The sequence below is a fragment of the Leptonychotes weddellii genome, chromosome 3 (genome assembly GCF_054177405.1).
Source record: "Leptonychotes weddellii isolate Sample4059 chromosome 3, ASM5417740v2, whole genome shotgun sequence".
NCBI classification, from domain to species: Eukaryota; Metazoa; Chordata; class Mammalia; order Carnivora; family Phocidae; genus Leptonychotes; species Leptonychotes weddellii.
Window position 1 is genome coordinate 49,315,495 of NC_138371.1, and position 17,432 is coordinate 49,332,926.

Consider the following 17,432-nt stretch of genomic DNA (forward strand, 5'->3'; position numbering starts at 1 on the left):
GCTATCTAAATGAGTTAATACATGACTAGTGCGTAGAAGGGCTAAGAACTCACTACATTCCAGCCATTATTTTGTCATTATATATGCATTTAATACTGCACTAGCCACTCTAACGTGACTTAAATGCTTTTGTTCATTTTCCTATCCCCAGCATGTACCAGAGTACATGCTCCATAGAGTTCAATAATTGTTTGTTGAACAAATGAAAGAAAATAAATGCTTCACACATTGTAAGTGGACATTTTCCCTTGGGAAATGTTAATATTCTCAAGATCATCCTGAAGCTAGGTCAATGTAGATAAAAGAAACCAGAAAGTATAAACAATGACTCGCTTGATAAAGTTCTACTAATGGGTCTAGTTTGTCCATTTCATAGATGGGCTTATCTCAGAAAAAGTAAGAGTTTGTCAATACATCCACTTCCTCCATTCCGTGTTGACAAAATGCATCAGATACATGCCATTTTCAATCCAAAACTCCTTTTCCAATGTTTTTTCAGCTTTTCCCATTGTGAGGCCAAAACCAGTTTTAGGTAGTCATGATTTTACACATCTCTTATTAACACCACAAAGCTACCTTCTAGCACTTATAACGTGGAGGGCGTACTGGGGCCCAGCCACGACAACCCTGGAGAAGCAAGGAATGAGCAGGAGCACCAGCAGGGAACAGCAAATACTGGGAGCTGAAAAGCACATCACCCTTTGGCTCCTGCCTTTCTGGCATTTGAAAGCTTGGGCAGATTTGGGCAAGACCTGAATCAAGTATCAGCTTGCCAAACTGGGAGCCACAAGAAGTTATCTCAGGTGGTGTTTAGGAAAGGAAACAGAAGCTTTCGGCCTTGACGAAAACTGAACCCAGAGGAAATCTCTGCAGACAGTGGAATTTGGTGCTCTAATGAGAAGCTGAGTTTTGTGTCCTTGGTAATGACAAAGCTTCCAACCAAACTCATTCTCCAGCCTTGGAACTCATGAAAGGAAAATTTCAAAGTTCTGCAGTGCTCGAGTTTTTTTGTTTATAATGTTGATTCTCTTCAAATAAGTTAGTCTAGAAGCAAACAATACTACTTATTAAGCATCTTTGTGATACAGAGTGATACAGAGTGATCCTGGCTGACTCACGGTTCTTGCTTAACTTATTAATCTCATAGGTATTTTAAAAAGAGTAAAATGTGCCATGTCCTGATACCATCTCTATTTGATTTGGCCCAGCCTGCTTTGGATCTTGTACTTAACGATGGAAAGAAAAATCTTTATTAACATCTTAAAAAAAAAAACCCTAAGCAACTCCTTAGTCATTCCAAACCAAAGCAGAAAGAGCTGATTGGTCTCCTTATCTGCCTAAGAACTGGGTGGTACAATATAAAATTGTCAAGAAGAGCTAGAACTGAGAGGGAGAAAATATTATCCTTGTGCTTATATCCTTCTTTTTGCCTCTAGTCCTAAAACCTGTATTTGACCAGCTTTGAAGAAAGAGGGGGATGTGAAGAGAAAATTAAAGAGGAAATATTAATTCCAAAGGAGTTTATATGGGGGTCATAGTGTCATTGCCAAAAATAACCTGTTCTATACCACATGTGAGACAAAGAGATTCTTTCCAGGCTGGATCCAGTATATCAGGTTCCTTAGAGTTATGGTAAATAGAAAAGCATTCAGTTCTATTCTGGGGATAGATTAAGTGAGAGCAATGATACTTAGATCCTTTCTGGAATTGGTACATGGATTCCTCATCAAATTCTACATGGGGATAAGAGAAATGAGTTTTGCCTAGGATTCTGACAATCACAGACAGTATAATCTTTTTGAAAGGGGACTCCTCTTAAAATCATTAAATTTAGTATTTCTGTGGGTTTAGATTATTCCCATTAGGGTTAAGTTAGGATTAAGGATAAAGAATAAGCTCTCTTACAGTATCCAGCTCATCTTATTTACAAATATATTTGTTGAGCTAATGAAGAAACACAACCACTCAACCTCTTTTCTTCTGCCATAATTCTATCAAGTGTGATACATAGAGCAATTCGTAAGTCAGTGCTTTCCTAACACTTTGATCTTTTTGAGAAAAAAACCCTAGAAGAAAATTTGGCTATTTTGATTCTAAGTTATGGGTTATACTGGTCCTTGATATATCACCTCCTTCTAGTGACTGTTTAGCCCTTCAATTTATTCCCATATTATTGAGATATAATACTTTTATGATAACATTCGGGAAGGGGGTGGAGTCACTTCACACATGCATTTAATGTACATGTGGCTTTAGAATCTAACGCCTATGAAGATGAGACCAATGCCCGAGGATATGAGAGTAGCAGCTGTTCCCTGGGGCCATAGGAGGAAAGGCCCAAGCAGGATGAATGACAGGCAGCAGATGGTCCTGCTCTTCTCAGGGACTTTTCAAAGATGTGTGTCATCAAGATTTAGAGTAATCGCGAGAAAATATTTTCTGAGTACTTACTCCATGTCCATCCTTATGCCTTAACTTTCATATAATTTTTTTCCTTCTTTAATTCTCAAAACAACACAAACATATATTAAGGTTATAGTGGCTTAATACTAAAACAGTGGAGTCAAACTTATAGAGAAGAAAAAGCACTTTGGAATTCTTTATTCTTTCCCCCATTCACACGAGGAATTTTGGGAATTATCTTAAGGGAAGAAAGAAGTGAATGCCCTGACATCTACGTATATACACTTTCTCTTTATTTCTTCCTTTAGTCTAGCTCAATGGCTCCAATCCTCAATGTGAATATGTATTACTATAAGCACTAGTTCACATATACTAAATTTTAAGCATGATTTAAGGGAGTTCATGATAATTTTGACTACACCGGATTTTTGTTTAATTTTAAAACTAAACTTTGATTAACATGAGACTCTATTCAAAAGAAGCAATAAAAATTTAAAATATAAAACAAAATTCCAGAAACAGTGGCTATTGCCAAGTGGTATTTCAATGTGTCATGGAAAGATTGAGAAAGTAATTCAAATAATCTTTTCTAACATCAGCATCTTGACACATTTGGCTCTGTTGCCAACTGCAGAAAAAGAGGGGGATCAGATAAGGAAGAGTCTTCAGGTCACAGTTTCTTTAATAAAACTATCTTCCTTTTCCATTCCTATACAGTGTAAGAGAAATCACTCAACCTTTCTCCCTATCTTTTCTCACCCACAAGAAGGAAAGGTAGACACTTATTTATAAAAAGTTAAGTTTTAGGGCGCCTGGGTGGCTCAGTTGGTTAAGCAACTGCCTTCGGCTCAGGTCATGATCCTGGAGTCCCGGGATCGAGTTCCACATCGGGCTCCCTGTTCAGCAGGGAGTCTGCTTCTCCCTCTGACCCTCCCCCCTCTCATGCTCTCTCTCTCTCATTCTCCCTCTCAAATAAATAAATAAAATCTTTAAAAAAAAAAAAAGTTTTAAAATCTCCACTTTTTCCACCTAAGATGAATGGGCTCCTTGGAAATGTCCCTTCTTTCTGAAGCCTGCCCTGGTAATCTTTTGCCACATGGTTCCATGGGCCACGGTTTAAGAGCAGGGACCTGAGGGCCAGTAAAATTGAGGACAGAGACCAAATCTGCCACTTAGTAGAAGTATCACTTTATGCAGTTTGTTTAATTTCTGAGACTCAGTTTCCCCCACCATACAATGGAGATTTCTCACTTCCATCTAGGGCCATTCAGGACAATGTGCCTGAAACTCAGCAGACATTCCAAAATGTTTGTTGGCTGTATGGAAAGTAATCATGAACCACAGAGTATAGAAGGAGAACATGTCAGTTCTCATTAAACTGGAGTTGATATTATTACTTCCTATCATCTAAATAAAGGGGAATGATGTTGTTTTAAACATTTTAAGTGATCAGAAAGAACAGATTCAGGAGACATGAGGAAATTGATGGGAATACAGAATATCAACATATAAGTGATGGGACAGTGTTGGAGAGATTTCATTTGTAAGTTCAAATTTTGTCCAGTTCTGATTCTGACATCAAAACCCTCTCTTAGATGGCAGCCAGGTGCAGGCGCATGAGCACATTCACACAGCTCCATGGCTGTCGCCTCCACCTTTGGCTTAACCTGTGTTCTCTCAGCATCAACTCGGCCTTACTCCTCTGGCCCCTCCTCAGGTCTCAGTGGTGACTAGACCCACGAGGCCAACCACTTTCATTTCTCATGAGTCTTCTGTGACTCTTCCTACTGCACCTGGTGGGCCCCTACCAAGCTCAATGGCTTCCAACTCAACATTCCAGGAAGGCTAGACTGCTGACTGTGGCACCATCAGGCTTACTGGGATAGGAGTGTTCTCCAGACTGGTATGGAGCATCCCATTGGGTGGCTTCTTCCACTAGTGCCAAAGGGCAACATGGCAAGTGTTCCCTTGCCATGCAGCTTTTCTTCAACGTACCTAATTCAGCTCCTGCTGTCCAGGCCCAGAGTCTGAAACATGCTCTCAGGACACTTATGAAGACCATTGCACTTTGCTCTCCTTCTATTTTCCTCATATTACCATGGCCTTCTTTTACTGCCTTCATATCAGATACTCCTCCATCTTAATGCCAACTAAACCTTAATGGACAAAAGGATAGCTCCTCTCTACTCTCTGTTAACTCCATAAACTTAATCCCCCATGGTTGGTTGTTGATCTGCTAAATAAAGGAAGAAAATAAAGGAATTTAAAAAAAAAACAAAACTTAAGACAGTATCTTGGTTTGCAAGGCGATGTTTTTTCTGCATAATCCTATTTTGTGTATCAGAAGCTAAATATTACCTTGGTCTTAGTCTTTGCACAGCTTCAGAACCAAATTATAATCTTTGTAGACAGAGGGATGTCTTGGATGCAGCAGGGAGAAGGTCTTATACTTGGAAAGACAAGGGGTGATTCTTGAATATTTCTCTAGAATGATTCCGGTTCAAAGTGCAATTTACTGGGCAATTTCCTTTTAAGAGCATCACAGAGACGTTCAGGTTGTGAAAGTCTGCATAATATTTTTAAAATATCTCATCCATTATTTGTATATAGTACAAAAAGTGCAAAAAGCAAGCTTGGCTCTTGGAATTCCACACAGTTATAACTGTGTTGTATAGACACATTCTCAGTGTAAACTCTTTTGGTAACTTTATGGTGTTGACATTTATCTATGCTGAGCTAAGCTATGATCAGTTTCCCTAAATGAAGCTTTAAAACTACACAGCTGTTTTCTCAGACTCAGATTGTTGTTTTTGGTTATGATCAAACTAATAAATTGAATAGGCTGGTTTAATCTCTAGTATTTCATGTACACATCAATGTAGATTTTAAAGTAGAAAAGCAGAAAATGAAAGTATGTTTTCTTTGGCAGGCATTTGATGTACTTGGGAGAGTTGAAGCTTACCTGAAGCTCCTTAAATCAGAGGGTTTAAGTCTGCCTGTCTTGGCAGCGAGGCATGAGGAATTACACAGAGAAATTAAAGACTGCACAGCTGATGCTTTGCAAAAGGGACAAGCCTTAATCAGCCAAGTAGACTCCTGTAGGTAAGTCTATTTCTTCCTCAGTGTAACAAGCTTTTTCACAGTTTCCACAACCTGTTAAAAAATTAAGTTGCACGATTTTTTTTCTGCTTCTGATGTTTTGCTGCATTATGACATGGCTTAAAAGGATCTATTGAATGTTGGTCACCAGTGATTCTGAATACAGCATTGCTCATCCAGAAGTGAGCCCATCTTCTGAGCCTGAGGACCCAAAGATGCTAAAGCTTTTTTTTCTATGAGTTTCTGAGGTGGGGAGAAAGAAAGGACAAAAGAAGAAACAGAGCTTAATTCTCAGTGCTTTTCATAGCCCAGCACCTCTTTGGGGTTTCTTTCTCCCTTTTAATTCATGAACATTGAGTCTACCCTGTTCCTTTTTTCCTTTCTGGAAAAAAAATACCCAAATACCCGAGTACCTAAATTCCCTTTCATTTATGATCTTGGTGGCTCACCAAGCAAAACCCTAAATAAAAGATGACATTATTAATAATAACAATAGGTCACTTTTTTAAAAACTGAGAGTCCACCATGTGCCAGGCACTGTGCCAGGAGGCTTAGGAACATTCTGTCATTAATCCTCACGGCAGCTCTACAAGACCTACAAGAGTAGACCCCCTTATCCAGGGGGGAGTATGTCCCCCCCAGTGGATGCCTGAAACCACGGATAGTACCAAACCCTATATATATATATACATATATATATATATATATGTATATATATATACACACACACACTATGTTTTTTTCCTATACGTACATACCTGTGATAAAGTTTAATTTATAAATTAGGCATAGTAAGGGATTAACAGTGGTTACTAATAATTAAATAGAACACTTGTAACAATATACTGTAATGAAAGTTATGTGAATGTGATTTCTCACTTTCTTGTTCTCAGAATATCTTAGTATAGTGTATTCACATTTCTTGTGTCGATGTGAGATGATAATACCTACATGGTGAGATGAAGTGAGGTGCATGACATAGGCATTGTGACGTAGTGTTAGGCTACTACTGACCTTCTGACGTTAGATCAGAAGGAGGATCATCTTCTGGACCGTAGTTAATCATGGGTAACTGAAACCACAGAAAACAAATCTGCAGATAAGGAAGGGACCATTGAACTATGAATGTTCTCCTTGCATAAATAACTGAAACACAGAGAGGCTAAGTAACTTGCAAAAGGTCACACAGCCAGTTAGTGGCAGAGTCTGAATTTGAAGCCAAGGGCATGGGCCCTAGACCCCATGCTCTTAACCAGCGTGCTAAGGCAGGTTGTTTTCATGAGCACATTTGGTGAGTGTATCAGGAGTAGGTTTAGATCTGGGTGGAAATGAGGAGAGAGAAGGACCTTGAAACAGAAAGAGGACGCAATGGGAACATATGAGAAAGGACAGGATTGGAAGAGAAAAGGGAGATGCTGGGGCAGATGATGGAACATGTATTATATAGGAAGAAATGAAGGCAGGGCTTACATTTTAACAGAAGGAGACAAAAAGATGTGTGCAAATGAGATTGTTTCTCTTCCATATCAACAATCTTCTTGAAACTCAAAGACATTAAATTTGAAGAATAATTAAATAGGTCAAGTGTGGTAAAATTACTTTATTTCTCTTTATTTATTTTCTTTACTTTTTAAAAAGACTTTATTTCTCTTTAAATCTTCATTCTGTTCTATTTTAGATGTGTTAAAAGGTGTTGATTTGGTAAATTTGGGTTTAGGGAATTTTCTTTTCAGAAGACAGTCTGAATCTGGACAGAGATATTTAGCCAGGGCTTGTGATGGTTGCCATGGGACTATGTAAAACCAAGATCAGAAATAATCCAGGGTCTTCCAACAGGAGCCAAACAGCTGAAGCTATGAGAAGGGAAAATGATTCTCACCTTTTGAAAACTAACAACTATAGCTACTAAGTCTCTTTACTTTCCCTCCAAGCCATACATCAGGTAATGGTGTGTTGGCTCTGCTCCAGGAGCCCCAGCACACCCATATCTGGCCCCAAAGTGTGGGCACACTCCTTTCTCCTCTCCCCTGCTTAAAGGTCCAGTCTTCCAGAATGTGTATGTGTCTTGCACCATGCAGAAGCTATCCTGTATGGGGCACCTGGGTGGCTCAGTCATTAAGCGTCTTCCTTTGGCTCAGGTCTTGATCCCAGGGTCCTGGGATCGAGCCCCACATTGGGCTCCCTGCTTGGCGGGAAGCCTGCTTCTTCCTCTCCCACTCCCCTCTGCTTATGTTCCCTCTCTTGCTGTGTCTCTGTCAAATAAATAAATAAAATCTTAAAAAAAAAAAAAAAAGAAGCTATCCTATAGGGTGCCTGGACTCAGGGTACATGTCAGACACTGATCTGAGTCATGATGATTGGATTAAGTTGGTGAGGTCTCCAGTTGGAATTTGGGGAATGGTCCCATGTCGTTCCATGTCGGTTTTACAAGTGAGTCTCAAAGCACAGATACTCTGTTTAGGCTGCTCTTTACTTGTACTTTTCCCTGGCTTGGGCAGTTTCCTTTAATGCATGGGTAAAAATGCATTAGGAGGCAGGAGGCAGCCCAAGACCCTTCCCTAGAACTTTGGAAATCTGTCTCTTGTATGCTGCCCCAGAAATTCCAGGTTCCTTGGCCTCGGAAAGTGTGAGCCCTGTCTCCTCAACTCAGCAAGACCTCCGGGCTCTCTTTGGGTTCCACCTCCCTGAGCTTTGGTCTGGAAATTCCCTCTCAGGCAATAAACTGATGTAATCATAAGGCATATCTCATTCACTTCCCTTCTCTCAGGGATCACCATCCTGGGCTACCTATTGTTCAGTGTCTGAGAAATATTGTTTCACATCCATTGTCTATTCTTCTAGTCATTTCAGGCATGAGGGTAAATCTAGTCCCTGCTTCTGGCCAGAAACTAAAGTTCCCTGTTCGGTGTTAATGCTTAGCTCCTGGAGTTGGAAAACTGGTCACAATTTATTATCCTTAAACTGGTCAAAATTTATTACCCTTAAACTTGCTCTAATTAGTAATGTTTCATCTTCAGTACTCAAATATAAAAGGTAAGTGCTTATATTTTATATTGCATCCTGTTTTCAAGGCTTTAGTGACTGCTTTTAGCCACCTACTTTGTCATGGTCAACATGTTTATTTACTTGGCTAGTCTCATTCTTTTCTCCTTCTTTATTCTTTGTAGTCTTAATTTATACATATATAATATATATGTTATATATATATGCTATATATATATATTTTTTTTTTTTGAAAGGGCATCTACAATTCTTTTCTTCAGGCTGCAGACTGAGTCTTAATAGAAGAAGCAATAGTTAGGGACTGTTTCAAGAAACTTGAATTAAAATTGTTAGGTAACTAGATTAAAAAAATAGTAATTATTATCAATGTGGTTTCTGTCAACATCCTAGATATACAAGCTTTCATAGTAGTTCCAAGGTGTTTGGTTGCCCTGAGATGTCACAGTATTTTACAAATCAATACTATTTTTCCATTTTGCAGGAGGAACTAAAGGTAAAGTGAAATTGTTACCTGGCAAAGGACATTTTTGATTCAAAAGGTAGATGTAGAATAGAAATCCATTAAAAACTGAATTAAAATGCATTTGCATCTTGGTAGCAAACTAAAGCCACACATTGCTACGGACCTCAGTCCCATGCATTACATTTGAGACTTGCTTCCTTTCCTCATCTAATGATTCATCTGTTCAACGGTGTGGGTCACCATCATAGGAAGGAAGCAGAACCTAAGAAGGAGATTTCAAGTTGCTGACACTGCTGGAGTGAAGGTAGAATTTAGAACACTGGCAATGGGAATAAACATACTGCCAATTTCAGCAGAGAAAAGTACATGTCCTTGAACATTGCATGGCATCCTAGGTTTCTGAATGTCAGCCACACTTCGAGGACACAAAAGACTAAAGTCCCCATTATCAGACATTTGAAAACTGGTATGGATAAGAAACATAAGATTTAGTATCAAAGGAGTTCTATTTCATGCATTCTTAGGACCAAAACAATGCCATGACTTTTAAACTTAACTTTTCTGAAACCCTTTCCTCATCTGTAAAATGGAGGGTTTTTTTTTTTTAATCGAGTGAAACCACTACTCTTAGCAATTGGTTCACTTTTTTTTTTTAACCTTCTCTACAAAGAGCTTTAAAAGCAAAATACGAAGAGTCACATGGTTGTTTCAAATAATCACAATAGAGTCAGCAGCACCACATTATATTCATTTTCACGAACTGGGGAAGGTTGTATTTGAAATAGGAGAGACAAGCATTTATTTTAAGGTAATAAAAGGCAAAATTTAGTATTAGGGCAGATAGGAATTTCAGAGACCTTTAGATCCAACTTTTTTTTTCCTGTTAGTCAACAAAATAGGACTTCAGAGTTCACATTTATCTGAGACGATGCTTCCAGTAAAAATCTGAGACCTTTATTGTTACTTTTCTGTAACTATTGCCTTATTAGGAACAGATCCACACTGTTTTTCTATCCTGAAATCAAACACCTTTGAAGTTGGAGCAGCCTCACAAAATAAATAATGGTTGTTGACATGTTTCCTTGCTTTTCTATTTTCTCCCTATAATCGGGTGATAATTCTGAATCATTGCTAAATAATTTATTATCTTTTCAAAGTATAATATCTGTCATCTAACGTAACTAAACTTTAATTTTAAAGACATCTTTGTACGTTCATTTGCATTTAGTAATGATGCAGGTTACTGCATCTGATAATGGTCAAACTTAGACTTACACTGAAGTTAAAGTTCCTGGCTTCTGGTCCCCCTCACCTCTTCCAAAGCTTCACTTGGCATCGTCTTTGAGCAGCATGTCTAAAGACAGGCCAAAGGGGGTCTGCTACCAAGCAGAATTCTGCATTCCTTAAGCCACAGGAGGCTGTGGTGATTGGAAGTCCTAGGTTGGAGACCTTGTATGAGGGTGAAGTTTTCCATAATTGGACAAAATCAAGGGATCTCCTCATTTCTCTCTGTGTAGCTAACAATGCAGAACTAAAAAACATACAAGACCATCTTGTGCAATATCCATTTGCCTTTTCCTGTTTGCTAAAATTAACTTAAGATTTACAAGTAAACTTGCTTCAGTGTTGACTCAATCTCTATCTTTGCAGAAGAGACTTACCAGTTTTCATTCTACCTCGTTATGGTGAATTTAAGCTTATGAACCTCATCCTGACTGATAGTTTGTTGTGGTTTAACTTTAGTATTGTTTGTTTTGATCTAACACTTATTACCTACTTAATGTTAATCTTCATATATTTATATTTTCTAAAGAAATAAAAACAAGAGTTAATTGGGGTTTTGTATTCTCTTTTCACAATTTTCATTTATGTTGGCTACCACTACTTCTGTTGTTTGATATGGTGAATGGAACGAACTTTAGACAGAACATGGCTTTATTCATTTATTCATTTATGTATTCCAAAAACATTATTGAGCATCTTTTATAAATCAGGTGCTCCCATGCATCTAATGCAGTAGGGGAAATGTCTGCCCTCATGCTGTTTATATTCTAGTAGGAAGAAACAGCCAACCAACAGCTAAATCAGGAAATGAGATACTCTTGCACAGCAATGAGTACTATAAAGGTGAGGTGGGATAGAGAGTCACTGTGGGGAGGGGACCATGGGGATGTTGTAAAGTTAGGTAAAGATTCTTCAAGGAGAGGGAGCTACCACACACAGCTGGGAGATGAGTGGACCTAGCAGAACAACAGCAAAGATGTAACAGAAGGCAGTACAGTGTGGCTGGAGAAGAAGGTGGTAGGAGAGAGGAGCAGAAGACAAGATCATAGCAGGTGAAAGTTAGACTATTCCAACACTCATTGGCAACAACTGCAAACACTTGTGTGCTTTATATACATTAAAAAATTTAGTCCTGAAAACCACTCTGTGCTATGGGTACTACTATTATCATTGCCTCTGTTTTGCAGACGAGGAAGCTAGGGCACAGAGAGGTTCAATAACTTTCCCTGCTACCTGTCACATGGTAGTAAGAGGCAAAGTGAGTCCTGGAATGCAGGCCTGAACCACTATGTTAGCTGGCTAGCTCTCTGTCTATTCCTTTCACTCCACTTTAATCAATAACAAGGAGCCTGGTCACATGGATTCTTTTTTTTTTTTTATTCTGGCATGCTTAAAATGTACTCTGTGAGTTTCACTCAAGTCTCCCCTTCCCTGCAAATTTTGGGAGGGAGACACAATCTCTAGCTTCTGTGATCAGGATAGGTCAAGTGAAGGACTTAAGAATTGCTGAAGTTGATTCATTATTGAATTTGATAATCTAAGATGGATGAAGGCTCTACATCTAGCCAAGATGAGCAGAATCAATGTCCACCATTCAGTGCTTTCTAAATTCCTTTGTATTGGTCAGCTCTGTCTCATGGAGTCACTTTTCATTCTGTGGTGTTCTGAATCATTACTTAGTTGTTTGACTCGTAACAGCTGTCGCCTCCTCTTCCAGCTCATGACCTTGTTTTGAGATCAGCCTTCAAGGTCAACCATGTGGGAAGCCTTTTTTTATGTTCCTTATCTTAGTATTTACAAACTAGGTGGCTTGATTTGAAATGTTATGGTGCTGGTATGATATTAAAAAGAAAGCTTTTACCATAGTAAAAATATTTTTAAAAGATCCTAAGTGGAAAACAAAAACAATCCCCACCCTCCAACAAAACAAAGAAACAAAAACAGAAATTTCCTTTGCCTGATACAGTTATCTATGGTTGCATTTTAGAGGAGTTCTGCTAGCATTTAAGGACTTACTCAGCCACTTTCCACATATTTTCAAGTGTATATTAAGTTGTTCTTTTTAGAGGTTGAGTAAATGTCCTAACTGCAATCTGGGCCTGGAACATTGTATAGGCTTTTATAATTTTGAAACTGTTAGTATGGAAAACATGCAAAGTTCACACTTTCCCTTAAATCTAGGCATAATTCGATTAGGTTCTTGTAAAATATCTAGGAGTTACTCACTACAATATGAATATATTCATTGATGATGTTGATGATGTGATGTGAAGTAGCAAGCATCCCAGAGTAAGAAGATCTGAAGCTGCAGAGTCTAGAGAGGAAGGCTGACTAAAGGGGCAGAAATCTATGCACTGGATGCTCTAGAAAAGTTCTCTCAGATTAGAGAGGGAAAAAACAAAAAACAAAAAAAAAAAACAGAAAAGAGCAAGGGAGAGAAGTGAGTGGGCCTTTTTATGAATAAAATGTTCATCACAGTGCTGTTTATAATAGTGCAAACCTGAAAACCCCCTAAATAGTCCCAGAAAATAGGGAAACATTTGAATAGTTTCAGGGCACGCACATTGTAGAATGTTCTAAGCCAATATGGAAAGTGTTTTTGAGGTTTATTTGAAGACAGAGTATCCTCGCCATATAATGTCAGGATCCAAATTGCGTAGATAGCATCATTCTAACTTTGGAGGGAGAAAAGGACTGCAAAGAGAAAAACTTTTTGGAAGGAACTACATTAAAATGTAATTTCATATTTTCCAAATTATCTTAAATGAGAATATTGGTCTGTTTAGTTCTTGCTATGTCCCTTTTTTTCTGAGGATTTCTGTCATCAATCATGGAAAATTTTCAGGGATTATCTCTTTAAATATTGATTTTCCATTGTTCTCTCTTTTCTCTTCTCCTTTAACTCCTCGTAGAGAAGTTGGAGCCTCTGGGTCTGCCCTTCAGAACTCAGAACTGCCTTCCGGACTTGTCCTTCTGTCAGCCTTTACTCTGTGCCCTCAGGGAATCCCTCCCACTGGTTTTCCCTTTGATTTTTTTTTTTCTAGTTTTTATAAACCACATTGATTTCATTTCTGAGATTTCTAACTCATTTTTTTATAGCTACTTTTGTTTTATTTCAAACTGTTTTTGTTTCAGAGCTTCTTGTTCTTTAATTATGGGTGTTGGTTTTTTCTTTGTCTTTCTAATGATCTCAGGTGTATTTATGTTAAGGTCATTTTCAGATTGCTCTACTTGGCTTTTGTTTCAGACAGAGTACATTTATCTCTCAATTGTTGAGTTGTCTTTTGTTAGGATTTATATTCCTCGTGTGTTTTGAAATTTTAGATTGTACTCTCATCTGGAGTGGGAGGTGCTTGTTCTTTGCTTATTTTCTCTGCTTTGTTCTCCGCTCTTAGCTCTTCCTCCTTAACGGCTTTGCAGTGACTTCCCCCTGAACTCCGTGTCTTCCGTCCAGATTGTATTGTCTGGTCAGGGTCACCCATGGAGAAGCTGTGGCTCTCAGAGATACAGCAGGAGGTGGGGCGGGGTTCCCGACTGCCCTGATGTGTCTGATTTCTTGGCCCCAGCACCAGCTGGAGATAGCATTTTCCAACCTTTTACAAGGAGGGAGAATGCCCTCCCTGTTACTGATTTCAGGTAGAATCCTAGCTATGGTACCCTTCGCGCAGGACATCTTTTGCTGTCTGTGCCCTCCTGGGAGTGGAGCTTGTCATGCATCTGGACCAGAATGCAGGAGATCTGTAGCTTCAGCCCCACTTACTACTTTTTGGTAGTGAGGCATTCGCAACATGACTAACTTAAGTCAGAGAAAAAAAAAAATGGTAAAAACATACATTCCACTTCTACAGTATGAGTGGCACTTTTTTTTCAAAGTAGAGATGAAAACTAGACAGTAGCTGTTATTTCCTCCAAAATAAAGATCATAAACATGAAGGCACACTGTTTGGGTCCCTATCAAAAGAAGCAGCAAGCTAAAGATAAGGAAAAAAAATTTTTTTTTCCATTTTCAGAGTATAATTTGTTCACAGACAAAAAGAAAACTATAGGGCGCCTGGGTGGCTCAGTTGGTTAAGCAACTGCCTTCGGCTCAGGTCATGATCCTGGAGTCCCTGAATCGAATCCCGCATCGGGCTCCCTGCTCGGCAGGGAGTCTGCTTCGTCCTCTGACCCTATCCCCTCTCATGTGTTCTCTCTCTCTCAAATAAATAAATAAAATCTTTAAAAAAAAAAAAAAGAAAACTATGATCAGCTGATTCCTTCGGATGAGAGAGTAAGCTGTCAAGTGCTTACCATCTGGTTCAGCTCCTAATCCAGATGGGCTGCCAATAGTAATTTATGAAAGGTTTGAAAGCAACTTGCCATTCTCCGGAAAGAATCATTAGAACACATTAACATTGGGATTGGCTCCCCTCCCCCAGCCCCAATTTGCAACAGATGCAGAGATGGAGCAACTGCTTCCATTCAACAAATAGAACCGTCTATTTTTGAGCCAGGAGTCAATATGTCTCTGCTCTTTAGAAAAAAAAGTCAAGCATTTTTCTTCCCCCTTCCCTCTCCTCTACTGGCTCAGTGAGTAGGGGAGAAAATGCTCCCATGATGGAATTTCTAACAAATGTCTGAAGAAGCCCTCACAGTCTGTCATTTCTGAGTATCTGTGGTGCTTGGAAAAGTCAAAGTCAGCATCAGGAATAATCTGGTGTACTTCATGTCCATGCCACAGACAGGCACCGTCTAATCCATTCGTATAGAGAAAACCCAAAGATCAATCAGTATATACAATGCAAGTTGTAGACCCACAGACTGTTAGACCCAGAAGTCCATTGTTAACCCCTCTCCCACCCAGTGAGGCCGTACATGAGCAGGTGGCTTCAGAGTCAGAACGAAATGACAGGGTACTTCGTCCAATCAAGTTCTATTATCTGCCCTCTGTTCTTGCCCTATCATCCAGTTAATATACCTGGGAAGGAATAAGACTCATTCCTGAGTGACTGATGGAATTCTAGTAATTTATTTTCAGTTCATGTAAGAATTGCTGGCAGAGAGTGAGGTCATATTTTTCCTTTGATCAAACCATCTGCTTTTCAGGCTCTGAGAAAATTGCCAATATGCATGCTATTACATGTTTTAAAATGTTCAGGAATGTTCAAAAGAAAAGTCTGGAATCAGGGGCGCCTGGGTGGCTCAGTCGGTTAAGTGGCTGCCTTCGGCTCGGGTCATGATCCCAGCGTCCTGGGATCGAGCCCCGCATCGGGCTCCCTGCTCAGCGGGGAGCCTGCTTCTCCCTCTCCCTCTGCCTGCCTCTCTGCGTACTTGTTCTCTCTCTCTCTCTGTCAAATAAATAAATAAATAAATCTAAAAAAAAAAAAAAAAAGTCTGGAATCAGTGTTTAATGTTCCAAACTGAAACTGATGGAATCAGAGTTGGTTGTAACGTGCACATTAGGTTTTGTAGTAAGAAAGAACTGTGGGAGAGAGGGAGTGGCCATGGGGTTAGAGGTGTGACAGATACATGCCCATTGGGAATAAGGGAGAGGGAAGAGATTACTGCCTGATCAGACAGATGATCTAGCTGACACTGGGGAAAGAAAACCAGAGCTGGCTAGGGTAAGCAAGATAATTCAGAACTCCTTGTACTGAGGAAGGGGTCTAAGTTACAAGTAAGAGTAGAGCGTACCCCTGGTAAGTGCTGTGAATTGTGCAAGACTGTTGAATCTCAGATCTGTACCTCTGAAACAAATAATGCAATATATGTTAAGAAAAAAAAAAAAAGAAGAAGAAGAAGAAGGTAGCAGGAGGGGAAGAATGAAGCGGGGGAAATTGGGAGGGGTAGACGAACCATGAGAGACGATGGACTCTGAAAAACAAACTGAGGGTTCTAGAGGGAGGGGGGTGGGAGGATGGGTTAGCCTGGTGGTGGGTATTGAGGAGGGCACGTTCTGCATGGAGCACTGGGTGTTATGCACAAACAACGAATCATGGAACACTACATCTAAAACTAATGATGTAATGTAGGGGATTAACATAAGAATAAAAAAAAAAGAGTAGAGCGTACCCTGGACAGGCAATAACACACAGCCAAACAAGGTGATTCAGTGGGCCCCTCTGAGGCTTTAAATAGAGGAGGTCCCACTCAACCTAATGATAAATGCCAAACGTCCAAGAAGAAATTCGTCAGTCTCTGGATAGTTTAAAACTTCTGTAAGTGGGCAAAGGGCAAAGTCATCATTGTTTAAAAACAATTGAAGACTTCATTAGTGACATTTTTATACAGTAACTCTCTGTGCATATGTTCTTCTTAAATCTGTATCTTCTCTTCCCTTAAATTTTGATTAAAGTGTATTTTATTTAATTTGAAAATATGCATTGATCCACTAACAAGTCTCTATGCTCAGGGCTACAGAGGATAAATGGATGAAAAGAATGTTGTCCTTTCCCTTAAAGAATTTACAATGTGGGGCACTTGCGTGGCTCAGGGTTTTAAGCACCCGACTCTTGATTTCGGCTGGGGTCATGATCTCAGGGTTGTGAGATTGAGCCCTGCATCGGGCTCCATTATTCTCTTTCTCCCTCTCCCTCTGCCCCTCCAGCCCCCCCTTAAAAAAAAAAAAAACAGAATTTACAATGCAATAGATATATATGATAAGGCAAAAATCACCACAAAATGAGACCCAACCTCCTAGGTCACTGAAAAATTGAAAAGGAGTCGTCCTTCCAAAGACACAGAGAGATTGCATTTGCTTGGTTGTGATTCATCTAAATTAAAATTGTAAGTTGCTAAAGAGCAATATTTTCACAAAAGGAATGCTTGATCTGGTTTTGTTTCTCCATTTCTGTTCTCTGCTGGAAGGTTCCTTTAAAACATGAAGTTGGACAAGTGTCCCTCTAGTGGTCACTTCGCAAACTACAGGCAGATATTGCTTTGGAGAAGCCAGCCAATTTCAAAAGATCTGTACCTCTGAAACAAATAATGCAATATATGTTAAGAAAAGAAAAAAAGAAGAAGAAGAAGGTAGCGGGAGGGGAAGAATGAAGCGGGGGAAATCGGAGGGGTAGACGAACCAGGAGAGATGATGGACTCTGAAAAACAAACTGAGGGTTCTAGAGGGGAGGGGGGTGGGAGGATGGGTTAACCTGGTGGTGGGTATTGAGGAGGGCACATTCTGCATGGAGCACTGGGTGTT

The 17,432-nt window shown here is 39.5% G+C and overlaps 1 protein-coding gene and 1 long non-coding RNA gene across 13 annotated transcripts in view; one reads left to right on the forward strand and one right to left on the reverse strand.

The window, feature by feature from the left end:
* The window catches only part of CCDC141 (coiled-coil domain containing 141), a 205,280-nt gene that overhangs the window by 116,108 nt on the left and 71,740 nt on the right, over positions 1–17,432 (forward strand). For all 5 annotated transcript variants that reach the window (XM_081814059.1, XM_081814054.1, XM_081814055.1 and 2 more), the window contains exon 10: positions 5,333–5,505. In XM_081814059.1, coding sequence (XP_081670185.1) covers positions 5,333–5,505 — 173 coding nt within the window. The remainder of the gene's footprint in view (positions 1–5,332; positions 5,506–17,432) is intronic.
* LOC145720512 (uncharacterized) overlaps positions 1–17,432 on the reverse strand; it is a 106,748-nt gene that overhangs the window by 63,226 nt on the left and 26,090 nt on the right. The window lies entirely within an intron of this gene.